This window comes from Cannabis sativa, chromosome 5 (genome assembly GCF_029168945.1).
Source record: "Cannabis sativa cultivar Pink pepper isolate KNU-18-1 chromosome 5, ASM2916894v1, whole genome shotgun sequence".
NCBI lineage: Eukaryota > Viridiplantae > Streptophyta > Magnoliopsida > Rosales > Cannabaceae > Cannabis > Cannabis sativa.
Genome location: NC_083605.1, coordinates 66,742,185 through 66,764,368, shown reverse-complemented (window position 1 = coordinate 66,764,368; position 22,184 = coordinate 66,742,185). Strand labels below are relative to the sequence as shown.

General features: G+C 31.1%; 3 protein-coding genes across 7 annotated transcripts; 2 read left to right on the top strand and 1 right to left on the bottom strand.

Annotated features, from left to right (window-relative positions):
* Nucleotides 1-2,677: 2,677 nt before the first annotated feature.
* On the top strand, nucleotides 2,678-6,289 carry LOC115717733 (uncharacterized). The gene is made up of 3 exons (XM_061115856.1): nucleotides 2,678-4,301; nucleotides 4,464-5,538; nucleotides 5,669-6,289. Exons 2-3 carry the CDS (start codon nucleotides 4,474-4,476, stop codon nucleotides 5,840-5,842), a joined length of 1,239 nt encoding a protein of 412 aa, XP_060971839.1. The 5' UTR covers nucleotides 2,678-4,301; nucleotides 4,464-4,473; the 3' UTR covers nucleotides 5,843-6,289.
* A 104-nt stretch (nucleotides 6,290-6,393) lies between these two features.
* On the bottom strand, nucleotides 6,394-10,681 carry LOC133037988 (nonsense-mediated mRNA decay protein 2-like). 4 transcript variants are annotated; one of them, XR_009687955.1, is made up of 5 exons: nucleotides 9,323-10,681; nucleotides 8,883-9,173; nucleotides 7,572-8,790; nucleotides 6,936-7,432; nucleotides 6,394-6,804 (listed from the first exon to the last, which is right to left on the bottom strand). XR_009687955.1 is itself a non-coding variant. In XM_061115857.1 (3 exons), the coding sequence occupies exons 1-3, from the start codon at nucleotides 9,590-9,592 to the stop codon at nucleotides 8,377-8,379; spliced, it is 975 nt and encodes a 324-aa protein (XP_060971840.1). In that variant the 5' UTR covers nucleotides 9,593-10,681; the 3' UTR covers nucleotides 7,520-8,376. The 4 variants fall into 4 exon arrangements, 1 of the variants encoding a protein (XP_060971840.1); XR_009687954.1 differs by having other exon boundaries at nucleotides 6,509-7,432; nucleotides 7,572-8,137; nucleotides 8,267-8,790; XR_009687953.1 differs by having other exon boundaries at nucleotides 6,509-7,432.
* A 4,461-nt stretch (nucleotides 10,682-15,142) lies between these two features.
* Nucleotides 15,143-20,392, top strand: LOC115715593 (probable lipid phosphate phosphatase beta). Of its 2 annotated transcripts, none has more exons than XM_030644236.2 (2): nucleotides 15,143-15,860; nucleotides 18,941-19,162. In XM_030644236.2, the coding sequence occupies exon 1, from the start codon at nucleotides 15,227-15,229 to the stop codon at nucleotides 15,857-15,859; it is 633 nt and encodes a 210-aa protein (XP_030500096.1). In that variant the 5' UTR covers nucleotides 15,143-15,226; the 3' UTR covers nucleotide 15,860; nucleotides 18,941-19,162. The 2 variants fall into 2 exon arrangements, with proteins under 2 accessions (XP_030500096.1, XP_030500095.1); XM_030644235.2 differs by lacking the exon at nucleotides 18,941-19,162 and adding an exon at nucleotides 20,162-20,392 and having other exon boundaries at nucleotides 15,145-15,860.
* The last annotated feature ends 1,792 nt before the right edge of the window (nucleotides 20,393-22,184 follow it).

Here is a 22,184-nt window from a genome sequence, read left to right as displayed (position 1 = left end):
TTGTTAAAGGGGATCAATTAACGGCGAAGCAATGTTATAACATTGAGTTGAGGGAAGTAAACATCTCGACTCAGAGGCGTGAATTCTACGATCAGAATAAAAACAAAGAGTTGTTACAAAAATTGTTAGACCTACTCGAAGAAAAATGGACTGAGTCACAAATGTGAAAGTTGCTTATCAACAAAAGATCACACTACAAAAAAAATTATCTTTAGTGATAGCTTTTTAGTCAGAATATAAATTTTTTGTGATTAAATGTGATTTTTAGTCACAACAAAAAGTTACTTGTGATTAAAGCATAGTATATAAGTACAAGTTGTCACTAAATTAGGTTTAGTGACAATAAATATTGTGACTAAAAATACATTTAGTCAGGACAAATTGTAATTTTTGTAACTAATACCTTTAGTCATAGACTTTTTAGTCACAATATAGGGATTATATTTTATAATTAGTCACATTTTTTTTAACTTTTAATCACAAATTTTATTGTGACTAAAAGTAAGATTTTATAGTGTAATAAGACTTTTAAGATATCATATATATTTTTAGTATAAATTCAAAAGATATTTTAGTTTAAGCTATACATAATTTCCTTAAAAAAATTATACATAATTTAGTGATTGTTTTTTATGTATGATTATATGTTAGAACATGTTAAATTGTCAAACTAACACTTAATAAGTTAATTTGTCCAAGAAAAAATCCTAATAAACTAACAACTCAAACATTTCAATTTTTATAATTCTTATTCATATAATCTAACAATTATTATATTATATGAAAAAGAATATATATTATCTATATATTTGATAAATAATTTTTATTGTTGTAAGTAAAGTTAAAAAAGAGAAAAAAAATTTTACATAAATGTTTTTTTATTAAATTAATCATAATTATTTATATATTATTATATATTTGTATGACTAAAAGTAATTATATATATTGCTATTATTCCGTATTTTGTTAAAGTTAAATTTTGTTAGTTATAAAAAAAATTCTAAAATTTTAATGAAGATTCAGAGATCCTATTGATGAGATAAATTTTTCTATTCCTCTTTATTAAATCAATTTAAATTTATTAATATTAGTTTATATTTTAATTTACTGAACTCTTATTTTTATTATAATATTTTTGTAGAGACTGTTATAATCATTCAAGCAGATTTTATAAATGTGAGTCTAAAGTAGCTGTTTGTTGTTTGGTCTACTTTCACACTTTAAGATTGATTGTAATTTGGCATTGAACTTTGCTTTCTCTATGTTTACACTGATGTAAGATCATTATATGTTTTCACAAGTTTACTTACTAATTTTCTTGAAGTATTCCTATTTCATGGAGTAGTTGTGCATACATTCAAGGTCAGACCCGACCTAGGCTAAGGTAGGCTAGGTCCGCGCTTAAGGCCAACTCATTTTATGGGCCTAAATAAAAAAAAATACATTTTGAAAAATATACATATTTTTTTAATAATTTTTAAAAATATCATTTACTTTATTGTAATAACTCAATTTTTTTTTTTACCTATAGCCTATTTCAATTCAAGGTGGATAAGAAACTTGATTTGATGGATTTTTTTTCATCATTTTTGTACTTCCAATTATTATTTGAATGACAAATTCATTTTTTTTTTAAAAAAAAGGAGAGAGAGAGAGAGGAGAGAGAGAGAGAGAGAAGATAAGAAGAAGGAAAAGAAAAGGGCATCCGTATGTTTTGGGTATAATTAGTACTAGTAGTGTGTATAAGTTTGGTACCTAAAATTTATGCATAATTAAGGGATATTTTGTATTGGATGCAAGCATATAAGCCACTTAATTACAAATAAGACTAAAAATCAGAAGCAGCCCAAGGTAATGGCGGCTGTCCTAGAGCCAACCGGGACCAATAAGCTAAAAACCACAAAATAAACTCACAAATTAAAACAAAATTATTATGACATTAACGAAAATGAAATAATTTGACAAAATATGATCAATCCACTTCATGGTATCAAAACTCTATATCTATTTCACCAAGTTGGCCATGCATATCTACAACAAAACAAGTAATAAGTCTTAAATTTGGTGTCAAATTTAATTATGTAGCTTTAATGATCATAAGTCAAATTAGAAATATAAGAACAAAATATTTTTCTCAAGAGGCCTTTTGACTTTAAGCTTAGCAAAATATTGAGTTAACCTATGATTATTTGCCACTTGCTAAAAATAAATAATTTTAATTTATTTTTGAGGGAAAACTAATAAATATTTAATTTTGTGAAAGGAAAACAAAACCTAGTTTTATGAATTTAAAAAGCTATGGTTTTTTTTTAAAAAAAAAAAAATTATAATTCTAATAAATAAGTCACTTTAAAAAGGGGAATTACCCCATATACTATTTTTTTAACTTTTTTTTTTCTTTCAAATTTACGGTTTGAGTTTCTAAAGTGGTTGCAACGCTAGTTGTAATAAGATTTTCTATGTAGAATTCTGTAAAAATACAAAAAAAATTATTTTGAAGTGTAAAAATGAAAAAAACCCAAAAGAGTAAAAAAGAAAAAAATAATAAAAAAAATATAAATATAAATATTTTCTTGTAAGTATAAATGTAAACTTTAGAAATAAACTTTTAAAAAGTTGATTGTATGATATAAAACACTCCAAAAAAATATATATTCAATCCAATCAAGTGAGCCCATTTATGCTCATAAATAATGGGAATTTTACAAAAATACTGCTTTTTGACACAAACTTTACATTTTTACTGAGACACGGCAAAAACAACTTTTGTACTGCCCAAGCCCAATTTCATTACTTTTGTACTGCCCAAGCCCAACATCATTTCATTTCTACTGTGAACAGCAAAACACACGGGAAACAACCTTGTTCGTGTGTGAGCAGACGCCGGAGACGGAAATCACCAAGAAAACACCATTAAATCCGGCGAAGAGTTTTTTAAAAGGAATCAGAATTGAAGAACAACACGTACAGGAAACCGTCCCAACAAAATAACAGAGGTAAACACAACAAACCCAAAAAATAATTTAATTCTTAAGAAACCAAAAAAAATTAAAAATAAAAAAAAAGGATTTAGATCTGAAGTTTTAAACAAAAAAACGAAAACACAACTGTGATATTCTTTAATTTATGATGCAAAAACATAAATGAGGGTTGTTCTATTGTTAATTTGACGTTTGCAACACAAAATGATTTCGAAAAAAAAAATCGATAAATTGGAACAATTATTCAAACACAACATCAGGGTTGTTCAAATGTTGTTTTGCGGTCAGTACTAGAACAACATTCATACATATATGTATCAGACAAATATAATAATAAAAACTTAAAAAAAAATAATGGGTATTTCTGTTTGGTTGTTTTTGTGTTGTTTTATTGTTGTTATTTTATTTTTTTTGTTGATTTTTTTTTTGTTGTTTTGCTATTGTTTTATTGTTGTTGTACAATTGTTTTAACATTAAATAAGACCCTGGAATGACAGGTAATGGAACGTCTACCAGTACTCATCAAGAGCAATGGACAATGGAATGAAGATCACAATTATGTGAACTATGTGGCTAGTGGAGAATTCATACCAACAAAATGCAAGTACGAAGAGCTACTGCAAATACTGGTTACTTCATTGGGGTGCGAAAACACCAGCACAACACTACAAATACAGTACCAAGCTAAAGAAGGAATACCACCGATCAAAATATGCAACGATCGAAGCCTCTACTTTTACTTGGAATTGAAAATGAAGGAAACAGATTTCACGACATATCCACTATGTGTGAACCAGGAAAACAACAACACAACACGTGCTGCAACACCAAATTCGATATCCACAACAACACCGAATGAATATAATGTTGCAATGATCGAAAACAACACAACAACGCTTGAAAACAACATAACAACAACAGAATCATACACAACGGGACAGCAAACGGTAGAAGGGGAAAAGTCAGAAACAATAGAAGATGAGGAGGACAAATTCGACATAATTGACTATGCAAATCTGGTTGCTGAAGAAATGGTAGAACAACTTGAAAACACCAGTAAAAAACTGGATCCAGAAATTGACATCAACAATGCAAAGTTAATAACAGACAAGCAACACCCCGAAGTGGAAAAAGGACAGGCATACAAAGACAAAGAAACTCTAAAAAATGTCCTCAGCTACTACGCAATCAAAAACAACTTTCAGTACAAAGTGTGGAAGTCCTGCTCTCAAGAATACGATCGAAATGTGTTTATGAAAGCTGCAATTGGTCACTAAGAGCATCGAGAAATGGGCCAACAAACACATTCATAATCAGGAGGTTGGTTTTTAATAGTTTTTTAATGTTGTTTTTGTTGGCATCCTTAACAAATGACCTGTTTTCACAATTTGTACTGAAATACACATGATTGGTATCTGCAACAGATTTGTTTTAATAGTTTTTTAATGTTGTTTTTTGTTGTTTTTTTTTTTGTTTCAATAGGTTCTCAAATATGCACACATGCCCCATAAATATAAGGCATGAAGACCAAAGGCAAGCAACATCGAAACTGATAGGGGAATGCATAAAACCGAAGTTCTTGAACATAAAGACCAAGGCAACAGCGATGGACATAAAAGGGGAGTTGAAATACAGATATGGCATCAAAATGAACTATATGAAAGCTTGGAGAAGTAAGGAACATGCAGTAAACGACTTGAGAGGAAATGCTAGTGACTCGTACAGCCTAATACCGAGTTTCTTACACATGGTGGAAAAAACAAACCCTGGATCATTTGTGGATCTGAAAACGGCAGAAGACAACAGCTTGCTCTTTGTTTTCATGGCGTTGGATGCATCCATAAAAGGGTGGGGAGCATGCAGACCGATAGTTGTTGTGGACGGAACGTTCCTCAAAGCAGCTTATGGGGGAACTTTGTTGTGCGCATGCACACAAGATGCAGCAGGTCATATTTTTCCACTAGCGTTTTGTGTTGCAGATTCTGAGAATGACCAATCTTGGAAATGGTTCTTCAAAAAATTTAAAGAAGCGTATGGTGTACGGGAACACCAATGCCTAATTTCAGACAGAAATGAAAGCCTCATCAAAGCAGCGAGAGAAATCTATCCAGAAATTGCACACAGTTACTGCGGTTACCACATTTTGAGCAACCTTAAAACAAGCTTCAAACAACATGCTGCCAAATACAATCTGCCATTCTTTGGAGCAGTGAAAGCCTACACAGAAAAGCAATTCGAGTTCCACATGGCTGAATTGGATGGATTGGACAAACGCATAAGACCTTACCTCAAAAAAATCGGGTATGAAAAGTGGTCAAGAATTCATAGCCAAAACAAGAGGTATTCCACAATGACCTCAAACATATCAGAATCACTGAACGCTGCAAATTTGGCAGCAAGGGAGCTACCAATTACAACGCTGCTAGAATGCTTGAGAGCATTGGTGCAACAATGGACGCATACTAATAGGACAAAAGCACAAAACACCTTCACTAAGCTATCACCAACTGGAGAAGACATACTGTTGAAAAATTACACATACTCATTGAATCTGGAGGTAAAATATTAATTATGTTTTTTTTTTGTAGTGTTGTAGTGTTGTTGTAGTGCTGTTTCAATAGTTTTGTATTGTTGTTGTAGGAATTACAGCTATGTTTGATTTTTTTTTTCAATAAAATTTAAAACAGGTTAAAGCAACAACAGATTACTTGTTTGAGGTAACAAGAATGAAAGAATCGTGGGAAGTAGACCTAGAAAAAAGAACATGCACGTGCAACAGGTTCCAAATAGATGAAATGCCATGCGGGCACGCAGTGGCCGTGATGAGGGAGATGAACATGGACCCGTACACCTACTGTTGATTACTACACAAAAAAAATTGGCCGGCAACTTATTCGGGGACGGTTTACCCAATAGGACACCAAAGTGAATGGGAGGTACCGGATGAAGTGAAAAATATTACAGTCTTGCCTCCACATGAAAGAGTAAAATCGGGAAGACCAAAAACATTAAGAAGGAAGGCCGGATGGGAAAGGGATCAACACAACAAGTGCAGCAAATGTGGTGAACTGGGGCATAACAAAAGAACATGCAGCAGAAGACGTAGAAGGGAATAAAAACAACAACAGAACAACAGTGGAAAAACAAAAGAAAACTACACATACCTTATGAGAATTAGATATTGAGGAATTTAAATTTCTGAAATACACAGGGAATACAGTTTTTTATTTGAAAAACATTGATTACATTGGGAATTGTTGATACTCTAGATTGGATATTAAAAGATGTTGGATACTAAATTGAATATATATATGAAGTTTGTTATTGAAACAGTTTGTGTTTTTAATACTGAAATGAATATTTGGATTCAAAAAACAGAGAAACTATAAGAAAAAAAAAAACAAAAAAAGAATGGATCTGAAATGAAAAAACAAACAACTTTAACATACCAACTTTTTTGTACATAAAAATAATAAGAAAAAACATACGAAAATAAAAGATTACATATTGTCCACACAAAGCGTAAGGAAAAACAACAGAACACCAATGTTTGTTTACGAAAAACAACATGAAAAACATTACAACAACATTAAAAAACTATAAGAACAATGACAGTCTGATTGAAAAAGCAAATCACTTCTTGGGAAGGCTGGGAGGGGCCTCGGATTCACTTTCAATGTTCTCAGTTTGCTTCTTCATCCCATATTGATAAAATAACGCAGCCAAACGATCGCGGTGAATTTCCACATCAAAATCAGAGGATGGGATGGGTTTGCCATCAATGAAATACTCAGCAAATGATGCAACAAAAACACCACAATCACTGGAAAAAAAAACAATAAAACACAAAAAAAGACACTATGAAAACACTGATAAAAAACAAAAGTCAACAACAAAAAAATAAAAATACAAACAACCAGTGAAAAAACATTGAACACTAAACATAAAACTTACGCTGTGACCTGCTCGGGTAAACCATCAACAGCAACAATAGGAAACGGTTCCATAGTGCTAAACTTAGTTTCGTTGCGAAGGCCTTTGAAGTCTAACATAGAGAAGTAATATGGTAAAATAACAGAGAAAGGCTTGCAAGCCTCTTTGGCATCAGTCATATACCTCCCAGAACGCAGTGAATTGTACAGATATATGCGCCTGTCAACTATGTTAAGACGACCACAAATCCAATGATCCTGTAATTTTACATTGATAGGCATAATAACATGATCAACCAAATGCCAAGGAGTGGCACATAATATCTTACCACCTTGAATGTACTGGGCCACATTGTGAGAAAGAGACAACACCGATATATCGTTGTTTTTCTCAACAAACCTCTCATACAAAGTTGTTATGCTAGAACAAAAGAGGCAATCAGTTGTGGTGACTTTGATTTTCGGCTCGGCTGAGTACATTATTTTCTTACGAAGATAATAGAAAATGATGTCAATGTGCTGAACAAACAGATAAAAAAAAGTAAGTGAAAAAACATTCAAACTTATGAAAAACTAACAGAACAACACTTAAAAACATTAAAAAAAATAGATAAAAAATAATATGTAAAATAATAATAATAATAAAATAAAAACTTACAGAATTGGTAAGGAAACAATTAGGGTAGGCAAGGTTGTGAAACCACATCTTGTTGCTGATGTCCTCAACACCAAAACGAAATGGCGGAAATATAGTGTCCTTACCCTTACAATACACATTAGTTGTTGTGCTAAAAAAAACAAATAAAAAAATATCAAAACAGAAATGAAAAAATAAAAATAAATAGAAAACAATAACAGATATACAACTGAAAACACCTACAAAAATACTTACTTAGATTTGTGCTTTCTAAGACCTGAATCAACCCACTTGACAAAATCAGCTTCCAATTGCGGATCAACAGGTTCACCAATCTTGTTGTCCAACGGGCACAAACCACGCACATATTTAACGACCTTATACACAGAATCATCAGGAGAAACCGAGGATGAACCTGATTTAGATGCACCAGAAGCAAGCTCAATGAATGGGGATTTCAAAACAGCTCCTTTCTTCCGATCCCTCTTTTGAGGACGTAAAATAGGAGTCTCTTGAAAAACAACCATTTCAAGATTAGTCTTCTCAGAAGTGTCAACAGGAGCAGGGGCATGAGTTGAGGAACCAATCTAAAAAAGAGAAAGGATAAATAAAAAGACTTATGTTTTAATTTCAAACAGTACAATTAAAACACCATAAAAACAACAATATAATACCAAATAAATACAAATATAAAAAAAAAAAACATAAACACAAACCAAATTCTCCACAGCTTTAACAGCAGATGCAATTGTTGCATCAACATCAATGTTCTCCTCCCCACCTTGAGACTGATCAGGCTGATAACAAAAAAAACAGTAAAACACTATTAAAACAAACACAAAACACATAAACACACAAAAAAAAGCACAAACCAAAAATGATGTCCAAACAAGAAACACACCTGTTTGATATCTGCAATAGGTTCCACAGTTTCAGAATTCTTGGCATCATCGACCTTGCCGGTATCATCATCCCTCGAAACAACCGCGGGGACAACAACACCCTCATCGTTACGAACATCGCCCGTGTGAGCCTCATCCTGACCAGCACCAACACCATCTCCACCCAGATCATCATCATCATCATCAGTTTCATCGTCATGATGATCATCTCCTTTGTCATCGTCGAATTTATCATCCTCGTCTTCCTCCGAAGTGGAATCTTCATCATCCTCATTTTCTGAAGTACGAAGAGCATCTTCAGACTGAGATCCATTGTGAGTGGGACCACCTTGGGATGACTGAGAAAAAAAAATAAGTAACTGTATAAAACAACATAAAAACACTATTAAAAAAATAACAGAAAAAGTAATGACAATTTACAAAAAAAAACCTCAATAAGAATGTCCAGCTTCTTGTTCATCTCAGCAACAGATTTCATAAGAATCCCTTGCTGGCTGACAACAACAGATAAACACTTTTTAAATTCCTCAAACTCAACTCGGGAGACATTCTCATGAGCAGTTGATGAAGAAGAACCCATCAAGCCAGGTTGACCAGCAGGCTTGGAACCACCTTTAATTTTGAATTTCACAGCCTCGGGAGTAGTCTCACCAGAGAAAAAATCAGTGAGGCTCAAACTCAATCTCTCAACGGAAGTTGGAGTGAGGTTTCTTAATTTTAACTGAAACAACAAAAGCCAACAAAAAACAATATGCACATGAAACTGAAATTATAAAATAACAACAACAATAAAAACATAAAGTATAAATAATGTATACAAAAACAACATTAAAACAACAGTGAAAAAATAATAAAAAACAACAGGATTACCTCTTTCAAAGACCGATCGAAAATGAGGGTGTTCATGACATCCATTTTCACCATACCCTCCTTGTCCTTGGGTAATTTAGGCCAATTCAAAATCCTTGGAATGCCAACATTTGAGTACAAGGATAGTTTCCCAATAACATACGGGCAACACTCGAAAAACCAGAATTGAATAGCCAAAGGAAAACCCAATAACCTGTAATACCCACCATCCTCGTCACTACGAACTACCCTCTTATAACCAGAATCTATCTTACCCTTCAAAGAATGCATAGTGATATCAAAACAATGCTTGCCCCACCCAAATTCATTATATCGACCACTATCCACAACATCTATTTCCTCAAACGAAACAACTTTACCCGGGGGACCACCTAACAAATAACACTGCACAAAATACAATACAGCCAACTTGACTGCAAGATCGTCGTTATCCTTAAGATTGTCAGCAATAAAAGCAGTCTGAATAGCAGCCTTGGTAATTTTTTTGTACCCCTTAAAACAAGATTTGACCAATTCATTATCATCTTGCTTAAACTTATAAAAATCAGAATCAACATGACAATCTAACCCCGTGACCAACGCAAACTCTTCGATACTAAACCTAAGGTATTTCCCTTGGACACAAACCCAAAACTCCAACCCATTAGGCTGCTGAACCTCCCTCAACAGCAAACAATGCAGCAATTGGTAATGAATTATGTACTCAGGAATTCGAAGAAAATAACCAAACACAGATTTTGAAAAAAATTTCCAATTGGCTTTCAGTTAAAATTCTCTTAATGTCACAAAGTACAGAGTAATAACCAGATGTTACTACTCTAGAATGATAAAATTGAGATCGAGTGTACTTGCATTCCCAATCCTAAAAAACAGAACAATGAAAACACTGATAAAACACCAAAAAACACTACGAAAATAACAACAACAAAAAAACAACAAAAAAACATAGAACAGAATGCATAACATCACAAACCTCAACAATCCTATTAACAGGAATTTCTTCAGAAACACCTGATGATGGAACCACCTTCACAGGGGATTTACCCTTGCCCTAAAATAAAAAATAACAACACCAACAAAACAACAAATAAAAAATTGACAAAAACACATAAATAAAATCGAACAATATATATAAAACAATTACAAATACATAAACAAAAACAAACAAATACCCAGATATATGAACCTCAAATAGCGAATTTAACAAAAAAACAAAAAACCTCAAAAACAACAACAGATAAATAGTAAAATACCTTAACAGAAACAGGCGACTTAAGAAATTCAGAATCCAACTCAAAATCTGAGTCCGAATTTTCAACAACAGTTCGAGGTCTTTTTCCCCGAGTGTTCTTCGAAGGTCCAGCAATGGTTTTTCTTTTAACAGAAGGGGAAGTGGGGCTAGGAGGGTTCTCTTTCGCATTTTTTACCCATTTTTGATTTGGGTCTGGTTTTCTGCGATTGTTTTCTGGGTTTTGTAACTTTGGCCGGAGATGGTGATGAACGAGTAACGGCCATTATGAAGAACTATGAAGGTATTTATAGAAAAAAATAATAAAAATGGGAGGGAAAATGAGAGGGAAGTTTAAGATAGTGGGATGGGATTTGAAATTTTTTAAAATGAAAAAACTACCCACTATAACAACCGTCTAAGCAAACTGAAAATGGGGAAGAAGATGAACAGTTGAGGTGAGAGAGAATACCAATTACAAAATTTAGATTCGAAAATAATATAAAAAAAATAAAAGAAAAATACAAAAAAACAACACTTTTTGATCAGAACACATAACCGTCAAATCAAAACAATTAATTTTTTTTTTTAAAAAAAAAAAACGTGGCAAAACCCTATCGTGACAAGTGGCAATGAAAACAAACACCACTCACATCAAGCGGCTAAAGTTTTAAAGGCAGTAAACTGCAAAAAAAAAAAAAAAAAAACAGTATAAATGTTGCAATTTCCGTGCAACAGTAAAAATGAAATAAATTGGGAAAAATCAGTATACGGTGTAAATTTCCCTAAATAATTACTTAGAGCCCATTAAGGATCCTCAGACCCTTGGAAAAATTATAGGAATAATTATATAAGGTAGTAATTTTATGTAAAAAAAATTACATCTTCTAAAGATTTTTTTTTTTTATATTTTTACAGTTTTTTATAAATTTAATACAAAAACAATATGAAAATAACATCTAAATAACATCAAAACAATAACAAAAATAACATACAGATAACAAAAAATTAATAATAAATTAACAAGAGTACAACATAAAAGGACCGTATTTTCTGTAAATAAAATCAAAAAATCGTAAAAATATTTAAAATTTCGTAAAATCGTAATTTTGTAATTTTTTTATTATTTTTGTGTATTTGTGAAATAATTCTAAAATTAAAACCCATCCTAGTCAAGTATATTGCAGAATAACATTTTGTAATGTTTCAAATTTTCATTTTATTAGTTTTTAAGGTATAATTTTTTTTTTAAAAAAAAAAAGGTTATTTTATGATTTTTTTTTTAGAAAAAGGTTAAAAAATACAGTAAACAGTAACTTGTTATCCTTACTTAATTTTCCTATATTTTTTAATTTTTTCCACTTTTTTTTTTTTTTTTTTTTTTTTGAAAAAAAGCAATATTTTTTAACAAAAAGTGTAAAAAACCCATTAAGTTTGTTATTTCCTCATGATTTTCTTTTGTTCCATGGCGATCACCTATCACTCTCCAACATTTCTGCATTGGAATTTTTTTAAGACACACGTTTACACATTATTTTCATTTAATATACAAAATAGAATTTGAAAAATTATTTGAAGAAAAGAATGTGAGTGCTTTTATGATAAAATGATAGAAAAATTTTATAGTAATTAAATGAAAATCAAATACATTTTTATATATACGTTATAAATATGTGATTCCTAGTTACGTATTAGTTTTTTAGTTTTCCGAACAATGTCGGCAATTAGTTTGTAAAAGATATTTACAAAAATATCTTTCTATAAATGTTTTGTTTTGGGCAAGGATTTTCATAAAATTCAGTATTTTCATACATTTTTTGTTAGTTGGTACTTTTGTAAAGAAAGAAAGAAAGATTTGACATTCCATTTCCAACTATGTTGTTCGAAGTTTTCTTCTGGAAGCTTGCAAAAAAAAAAAAACAAAAAAGGTTTTCTTCTGGAATTTCATTATTTTTTAAAGTGAAAATTATAGATTTTTATGAGTTTTAATACAATGTGTAAAGTTTCATAAAAAAAAAAAAAAATACAATGTGTAAAAAAAAATATGATTTTTTTTTTAAACTTACAAAAATACTAGAATTTTAGTTAATTTTTTTAAAAATACTGTCACACGAATTTTTTTTCAAAAATACTGTATTTTTATATAACAACAGTAGAACACAAAACAGAACAACTAAAAATAACTGTAAAACAACTAAAAACAACTGTAAAACAACTAAAAAATAACAGTAAAAACTTAACATAGTACACAGTATAAAACTTACATAGTATTATTAAAAAAAATTTCGCCACACAGTATAAAAATAAAAAAATTGAAAATTTTGGTGTTATTATCTATTTTTTTCCCCAAACTTTTACTATAAAAATGAACTGGGCCCAGCTCTGGCCCATTTTAACTTTTATATAGGGAAACTTACAAAAATACTAGATTTTGACTTACTCTTTACAAAAATACTACTACACGGCAAAAATAACTTTTATACTGCCTTTGAGGCTTTTTTTTTTCTTTTATACTGTAAACATCAAAAATAAAAAACGAGGTCTTCTTTTTCCACACCTGGAGACAAAACTACTACAACAACACCAGAACAGGCAGAAAACAACCATTAAATTCGTTTAGATGAAGCAAAAACATTAAAACCATTAATATTGGGGTTGTCATGGTTTTTTAATGTTGTTTTTGGGTTGTTCCACTATTGTTTTGTATGTTTAACAAATATTGATTTTAAATTACACAAGTTAGACTAATTACTGAATATTTATTTGAGGTAACAGAATGAAATAATCATGGACAGTAATAGTCTTACATTCTATTAAAGTTGTGAAATCTAGAAGACCAAAAAAAAAAGATTGAAGCTGGATGGGAAAAGAAACAACAAAACAAATGCAGCAAAATATAGGGAGCTGGAGTACAACAAAAGAACATACAAGATAAGACAACAAAAATGAAAAGAAACAGAACAATTAAAAAACAGCAGTAGAACAACAGAGGAAAACTGAACATATATTAGAGCATATGAGAACTGAAGAAAATAACTTACATACAAATTTCATTATTCCCTATTACTATTAAAAATAGAGCAGTACAATAATATTTAGAAAATATGATAAAAAATGAAAGAAAACAACAGTAAAACAACATTAAAACAATAATAAATCAATAACAAAATAAGTCATAAGAGTCATCAAACGATACAACAACACCACTCACGAAACTAGAGCTAAACTACAACCCCAAAAAAGAAAAAATAAATAAAGAAAAAAAGAGAATTTTTTTACTTAGAAAGTTTGAGTTGTCTGCTGTTCTTCTTCTTCTTCTTCTTCTTCTTCTTCTGTATTGTTCTTCTTGAAGATATTCTCACGAGATGGACTCTCTTCACCAAGAGAGCCTCCACACTCCTTCATCAGCCTACTCTCGTTTCAAGTTTTTTCTATCTCTCTCTCTGAAGCACACCCACAAAAACTTTCTCTCTATATATATATCTTGATTTTCTCTCTCAAAACCCAAGTAAAAAAAATGAATGAAAGGAGTGAGTTTTGTAAATTTTTGAAATAGTGAAGAGTGGGGAGAAGGGTTTTATCTAAAGTCCTTGGTTGATGTTCTTCATCTTAGACACTAATCTCAAGAAATTTTCTTTATGTAAGACACCAATCTCAAGAAATTTTTAATAGACATCAACCCACAAAGAGATAGAGAGAGAAATAGAAAACATATGTAAAGCCTTGGAATTAATGGAGATCACGTGGGTGAGTATTTCACTTTTTCAAATTTAAGTAAAAAAAAATTGTCAAAAAAGTGATGTAAGCCATCAATCATCTAAACACATATATAAATATTTAAAAATGGGACCACATGTTGGACTTAAAATTTAAATTTAAGAAAAAATAAATAAAAAACAATCAGTAAATTAAATAAAAAACCTGACATGAAAGTGACATAAAAGTCATCAATCAGTAAATTAAATAGGTTTGAACAATTTTTTTTTTTTAAAAAAAACAATATACACAGTAAAAATATAATAATTACCGTGTAACAGTAAAAAAGAAATAAAATGGGAAATATCACTATAGGGTGTAAATTTATGTTGTTCGAAGTTTTCTTCTGGAAGCTTGCAAAAAAAAAAAAAAAAAAAAAAAGAAAAGGTTTTCTTCTAGAATTTCATTATTTTTTAAAGTGAAAATTATAGATTTTTATGAGTTTTAATACAATGTGTAAAGTTTCATAAAAAAAAAAATACAATGTGTAATAAAAAATATGATTTGTTTTTTTTTTTTTGAAACTTACAAAAATACTGAAATTTTAGTTAATTTTTACAAAAATACTGTCACACAAAAATCTTTTCAAAAATACTGTATTTTTATATAACAATAGTAGAACACAAAACACAAAACAGAACAACTAAAAACAACTGTAGAACAACTAAAAAACAACAGTAAAAACTTAACATAAGTACACAGTATAAAATTTACATAATATTTTTGAAAAAAATTTCGCCACACAGTATAAAAATAAAAAAATTGAAAACTTCGTGGTGTAATTATCTATTTTTTTCCCCAAACTTTTACTATAAAAATGAACTGGGCCCAGCTCTGGCCCATTTTAACTTGTATATATCATTCCAAAGCCAGTTGCGGCTCTCAAATCCAAGTCTCTTGGCGGCCCAAAAGAGAGCCCAATGGACTCGTCTTCCTCCTCATCCGCTGCCGAATCTAGCACCACCGCCGGAGCCACCACTTCGCCGCTTCTCCTCGGCGCTCTTATAAGTATAGACAGCAAAGTCTCGTTCCATCTCCACACTCTCTGCCGCCCATTCCTTCCTCATTTCATCCTCCTCCTCCTCGAGCTCTCAGCCGATTTTCGACTCTTCTTCCCTATCTCCCTTTCCCTCCTCCCGGCTCGCCAGCTCCGACCATTTCTCATCCCCTTCCTCCTCGGCCTCGTCCTTGACCTCGCCCTCGTCGGCCTCATCAAGGTCATCGTCCGCCGCTCCCGCCCTCACTACAACCCCACCATGAACGTCGCTATTTCGGTCGATCACTTCTCTTTTCCCAGCGGCCATTCTTCTAGGGTTTTCTTTGTTGCATCCCTTGTTCACCTCTCCGCCTCCGTCTTCGTCGATGCTCTCACCGCCGAGGGCAAGGTCGTAAATTTGCTCATTGCGTTTGTTTGGGTCTGGGCAGCGGCCACTTCTGCGTCTAGGGTCTTGCTCGGACGGCATTTCGTTGTTGATGTATTTGCAGGGGCTCTTTTGGGTATCCTTGAAGGTATCTTCGCTTTCAATTTTCTGAAGATTGAGAAATTCGTATGAGGTAACAAATCTTCAAAGCATTTCTTCCATTTGTGGAAAAGTTTGATTTTTTATAAATATCAACTGATATCAAAAGCACTGCATCTGTTAACAGCAATTGTATTGTATGTACTAATTTGTTAAGTTCCTGATCTGTAATCTTAATCATTGATCATTGTATGGAAGATCCAATCATTATTTTGAGATACAGTACCTTCAGTCTTTCATAGGGGAATTAGCAATGTACAAGTTCATTTTGAATAATTGTTTCATCAAGCTAAATGAAGCTCATTCTGAGTTTGATATTTGTTCCTGCATTTGTTGAATGATTAGTGTGAACAAATTTTGACCATGGAATAGTGTGGACTGCTACTATCGTGTCACTAGATTATTGTGTATCAATTTATCATTCTATATGTTTAAGCTAAATTAGTTTAATTGAGTGAAACAACTTCTGCAATTACGTTTGTTTATGGATAGTGATATTCTAACAGAAGTATTAGTCATTGCTAGAAATTATGGAAGTATCATTTTTTTGTTTGACCTGGTCTCACCCATCTCTAATATTGGCTATAGAATTGGAAAGCCTAATATGAGTTATAGATTTGGTTGGAAATCTTACTTGGGCAATTATTGGTGCTTTGTGACTTGTAAATGTGGAACCTAATATGAAATAGGAGAATGTCAAAAAAAAAAAATATATGAATTAGGAGTAGCCCATGAATCCTAATGTTACAGTGTTTGACAAGAAACAATCAACTGTATTGAGATTTTATCTTTGGTACTTGCAAAAGAGATAAAGGCCTAGAGTTCAAAATTGAGTTTTCTGATAATAACCTATCTAATAATAGATCTTACTTTATGGAACACAGCTAGTTTAAACATGTCATAACTTCCTGTCTTTGCATATGCCATTGCCAGTTTGGGTGAGCTATCTTTGTTATGTTCTTTCCTAAGTTAGAAGGTGTTTACATCAACACAAAAGTGAATTAGATATTTTTACTATTGTTATTGCTAGGTTATGTGAGAAATCCATCATTTTCTGCGACCAATAATTGGGCAGGGGTGAACTCGGATTTTCCCTTCAAGAAACGTATAAATTGATTTTGGTCTCTTTAGGCACCTTCACCTTGCAGATGTAGTTGTATCGAGTTTCCTTCTCTCTCATAACGAAAAACCTTATCGCTAGGTAGCTTAAACAGTGAGAGGATTGTGGTTGACATATCATTGTTGTAGTTTTCATGTCCCCAAATTTTCTACAGCTATGCGGGGAACCTGGTTTTCTTTGAATCAAAAATTGTTATGACTTGCTGATGTTTCAGTACCTTGATGGGAAATGTGTACAAACCAGGACGAGGGAGAAGTTTAGATTCCTTTTACTTTGTAAAATTTTTTGAGTGGAGGATTATGTTTTTTATGCTAAGGTTTGAAGCCTCTTCACTTAGGTCTCATAGTCGACATCATTATTCTTATCAATGCTGGCTTTATTATTCACATGGCCTAATCTTGGAGTGCTGTAGCTGAAAAGTGAGATGAAGGTCGGGCAGCACATGCTTTTACAACTTTTACTGTGTTTTGAAAATTCATTTACATTGTAGTTGATGCCATTGGTTCCTTCCCCACCACTCCTCCTTTTGTTGACCCTGAGAATGGTTCTCCTTCTTTGGGTACACTGTTGTCCAATTATTTAACACCAAATTCTCACCCCTATGAGACCTACAAATTACATGTAGTCTCTAGGTGAAGAAAAAAGAAACATCTTCACATTTGATTTTTTCTACTAATGTACAGTATAATATATGCTTCCATCATAATTAGGATTTTAGGAGACATGTTTGATAACTAGTGTATAAGATATCCTTCAATATTGTATCGTTGCTATACCATCGATACAAATCTTTAATGCACCTTTTAAAGCAGTTATAAGTGTCCCCTCTGTAGCTTTCACTTTAAAAGCTTGCATGTCACGTAGGAGATTCAACCTCATCTCCCACAATAGTATCTTTGACCTTAACATTAGCAGCAACTATGGAGTTCCAAGAAACAGCATCCCTTAAATAAGCTTCTTTAAACATTTGTATCCATTACAAATACGGATAGCCCATATTGGAATGACGCTTCTTGTGTAAGCTCTAATCATAGTGTTAGATACGAATGGATTGTTGTGCTTGTGAGTAGGGGTGTTCATCAAACCGCTCTAACCGTCTGCACCGCAAAAAAAAATGGGGTTTGAAATTCTTTGTGGTGTGGTCGCGGTTTGAATTTTTCCTAAACCGCACGGTGTGGTGTGATTTGCGGTTTTGAATTGTTAATATGCGGTTCAAACCGCACCGCACCGCACATTATAAAAATACCAATTTTATATTTATTTAGGTCCAATATGTGAATGTCCAATCCAAAGTTCACTAATTATTGTATTGTTGAAACTTAAAAGTTTTTTTCATATTTATTTTCAAGACTTATGGTATTTTTGACAAGTGTTGCTCAAGTTTTATTGTATTTGTGATAGATTAATTATTTGGTGATAGTCCAAACTGCAAAAACCGCAAAAATCGTACCGCACCGCACTATTTTTTGCGGTGCGGTTTGAGAAATTAAAAAAACCGCATGTGCGGGTTGATTTGAAAAAATGGTTAAAAACCATACTACCCGCACCGCAAACACCCTTACTTGTGAGTGGCAGTTTCTTCCAATAGGGACCGAGAATGAAGGAGACTTCCCACCACGAGGACAAGGAAGTTAGTTCCACGAACTTGGTGGGTAGTGGAGGGACGAAATGAAATCTTGAAGAAGTGGAAGAAGCTATTGAACATAAAAACATGAAAGTTTTGCTCCCTTTCATTGTTCATATCTCTATAATAGTTAGCTGTACTAAATGTTTTGGCTAAGCATCCAAAGGAACGTGAATTTTCTTTGTTGGGCAAATAATAACACCATACATGTGGTAATCCATATCTGCCAGCATACAAAGTGGTGAAAATTAAGAATATTACTGAGAAAAATTATTAAGCTATTCCCTTTAGGAGTCCCACCACAATTTTATAGTTTTTCTTTATTAAATACAGTTTTCCCAGAGCAATTTTGTTAACTTGTTCCTCTCAGACGGAGGATCAAGAAGAAGTTGTTGGTCAAAGTAGCATCTTCAATGAAATATTTGGTTGGAGAACTAAGATGGTGACAATGAAGTTGGACTTGCAAGTCATGTATATGTTCTTTCTACTCAACTCAAACTTTCATTTTTTTATTGTTTTAAGTTTTAAAATCTCATGTGATTTATTTTATGTGATAATATCATGAATTAACTTACTCGAATATTTATTATTATTTGTGAACCCAGCTTCTTTATTTTTCCCTCCTACTTTTTACATTATTAATTTGTACTTATCTTTGACTGTTCTTTATTATCAACCAACAGTGGTTGATAAAATTAAATTAAAATTTCTGCAAAGAGATTTCTGGAAACTCAGAAGTAGTGGAGCCTAGTAGTTAGGGCCAATTGAGGACATATAATATCTGGCTGAGATTGCTGCTGCACTAGCTGGGCTGGGAGTGAGTCACAGATATATATATATATATATATGTATATATATATATCTCATCACAGACTTGTTATAAGGTATGGTGTTAAAAACACTGGACTATTTAAGGACATGTTTCATCATCAGACAAGGACTGAGAATGTGGTACCATTTTTATGTTCAAAAGAGAAGGAAGAGGACCACTATATAGTAAAATTGGATCGCCTAGCTAGGAGAAATGCATACATACGTACACAGACACAAAAAACATATTGAAATCATTACATTCACATGGATGTAATTTAATTACTTACTTTTGTAGCAGAGATGGGTTCAGTGAAAATTTACTTTGAGTAAAAGGACTAAGGATTGAGAGAGACATTTCAATCTTTTTTTCTTTACTTTTTTTGTCTATTATAGTACTATAGTCAATTAGCATTTGTTGCAGCAGTCTTTCATTTGTAGAAGTGCTTTTAATCAAGATTTCTTCAATATCATTATGGTTACCTCTTCATGTAATATTTATAAATACACAGTTCACATACGTAAATTTGTACATTATGCATGCAAAATGCATGGAAACTTGTTTAACCTAACAACTGATTATGACCACCAATTAAGGAGAGTTCTACACTTTCTTTCATTCATTAGTCTTTTCTCGGGTTCTGTAAAAGCTTTCTCTCAATAATAATAATATTAATAATAATAATAATCATGATAACGAATAATTATTAATATTCCTTTTGAAAAAAATGATTAAAATTGTTTACCAGAACAGTAACACAGTATTGTTTGTATGTATCAGTAATTTTGCTCGTCTGTTTTTGGAGCATAAGGATTCAACTCCAGTCATTGAAGGCTATAGTTACAATTCATCTCGTGTGGTTGAACTTTATCATTAATTACTAGCCTAGCTTGGTAAAATATTTCCGATCCAAAAGAATTCAGCTCTCATTTCTTTTTGTAAGGGCTTTTGGAACGTCGTATTAGGTTGTATTATATTATATTGTATTGTATTATATTGAATTAGATTATATATCATATTTTTATATAATACTATGTTAAATTTTAATTTATACAAAAATATTATATATATGTGTCCATAAAAGTTAATACCATACATAGTTTTACATAAAAATATTGTATAAAATATAATTTAATATAATACATTACAATACGACGGCATTCCAAACAAGCCATAAAAGTTTAACATAATGAGTTTAGTGCATTATTATGCATGTTCTTATGATAGGACTATATGCCATTTTTTTTAATAAATTTATATATTTATATTAAAAATAATTATTTAACGTAAATTTTTAGTTTAATAGTATTTTTCATATTTCTCGTTAAATAAAAATTATATATATTCGATAAGAACTATTTTTAGTGTAAGATCTTTCACTATTAAAGACGTGTATTTTACAAATAAAATAAATTCCAGTAATAACATTAAATATGAAACAAAAATTCATAAAAAAGGTGTTTGACAAAATATATTTTTTAATTTTTTTATAATATTATTTCCGACAACGTTTCATATTACGTCCATTTTTTTTTTTATTATTTTTTTTTTAATTTTGAAATTATGGATTTTATAGATTATTGATATATATTATTGGGTGATTCTACAATGCACCCCTTAAAAGGAATGTATTGATACACCCTTGACTCGTTTCGGTATCCAAAAAGATTTTGTAGTCTAATTTTTTTTCATATTCATGTACGTTATAACTATTTAAGATAACCTACAAATTTTTAAGAAATTCCGAATAATTAACAATATAGAAAACAATGTTTAAGCAACCTATTTTACACGTGTATAAAATAAAATAGTCACGCGTGCAATACACTGTTTGAACGTAGTTTTCGGTGTGTTAAACTTTTCCAAATTTCGTAAAATTTTGCAGAATGTCTTAAATAACTATAACGTACATGACCATGAGAAAAATTTTAACTAAAAAATTATTTCGGGTGCTAAAACATATAAGAGTGCATCAATGTATCTTAAGGGCGTGTATTGTAGAATTTCCCTATATTATTTGGTGATTACTCAGCAAACTTATTAATAAAATGCAAATTATGCATAAATGTTGAAAAAACATAATTTGATGTAACGGCTTTTACCTCTATTAAATAGATTAGCCAAATGCTTGAAAAAAAATAGTATAAACTATAAAGTAATAAAATCAAAGTTAATTCACTGGAATCAAACTGAGTTAAGGCCCCTTTGACACACTTTTTTGAAAAATTAAAAGCTGTTTTTTTATATAAAAAAAAATTGTGATAAAAAAGCGTTGGTAAACATAAAAAAATAATTATTAAAGAATTTATAGGGAAGTTATCAAAGTAAAAGTTGGTATAACTCAACTTTTTGAAAAAATATTTTAAATAAAAGATTATATTAAATTTATTTGTACTAAAAATATATATACTTATTTATTATATATATTAAAAAATAAAAGTTATAATTTTTTTTATTATTATATTTTAAATTTCATATCTTTTATTTTTTACACTAACAAACGACCTTAACCTATAGCTTCTTATATATGTGAGTTTTTATTTTTTATTTACATATGATTAAAATATAATTTAAAATAACTATAAATTATTTTTATTAAATGCATATAAAAATATATAATTGGGAAAAATAATTATTATTATAATATTATCATTATAATATAATCTTAGCACATTAAGGGGGTGTTTAGAATAGTTTAATGCTAACAAGGGAATGGTAATGTGAAACATTACCTTGTTTGTTTTGAATCTGTAGCCTTGGAGTATTATAACTACCCTTGAGGAAGGTAATGTTAATACTTTTA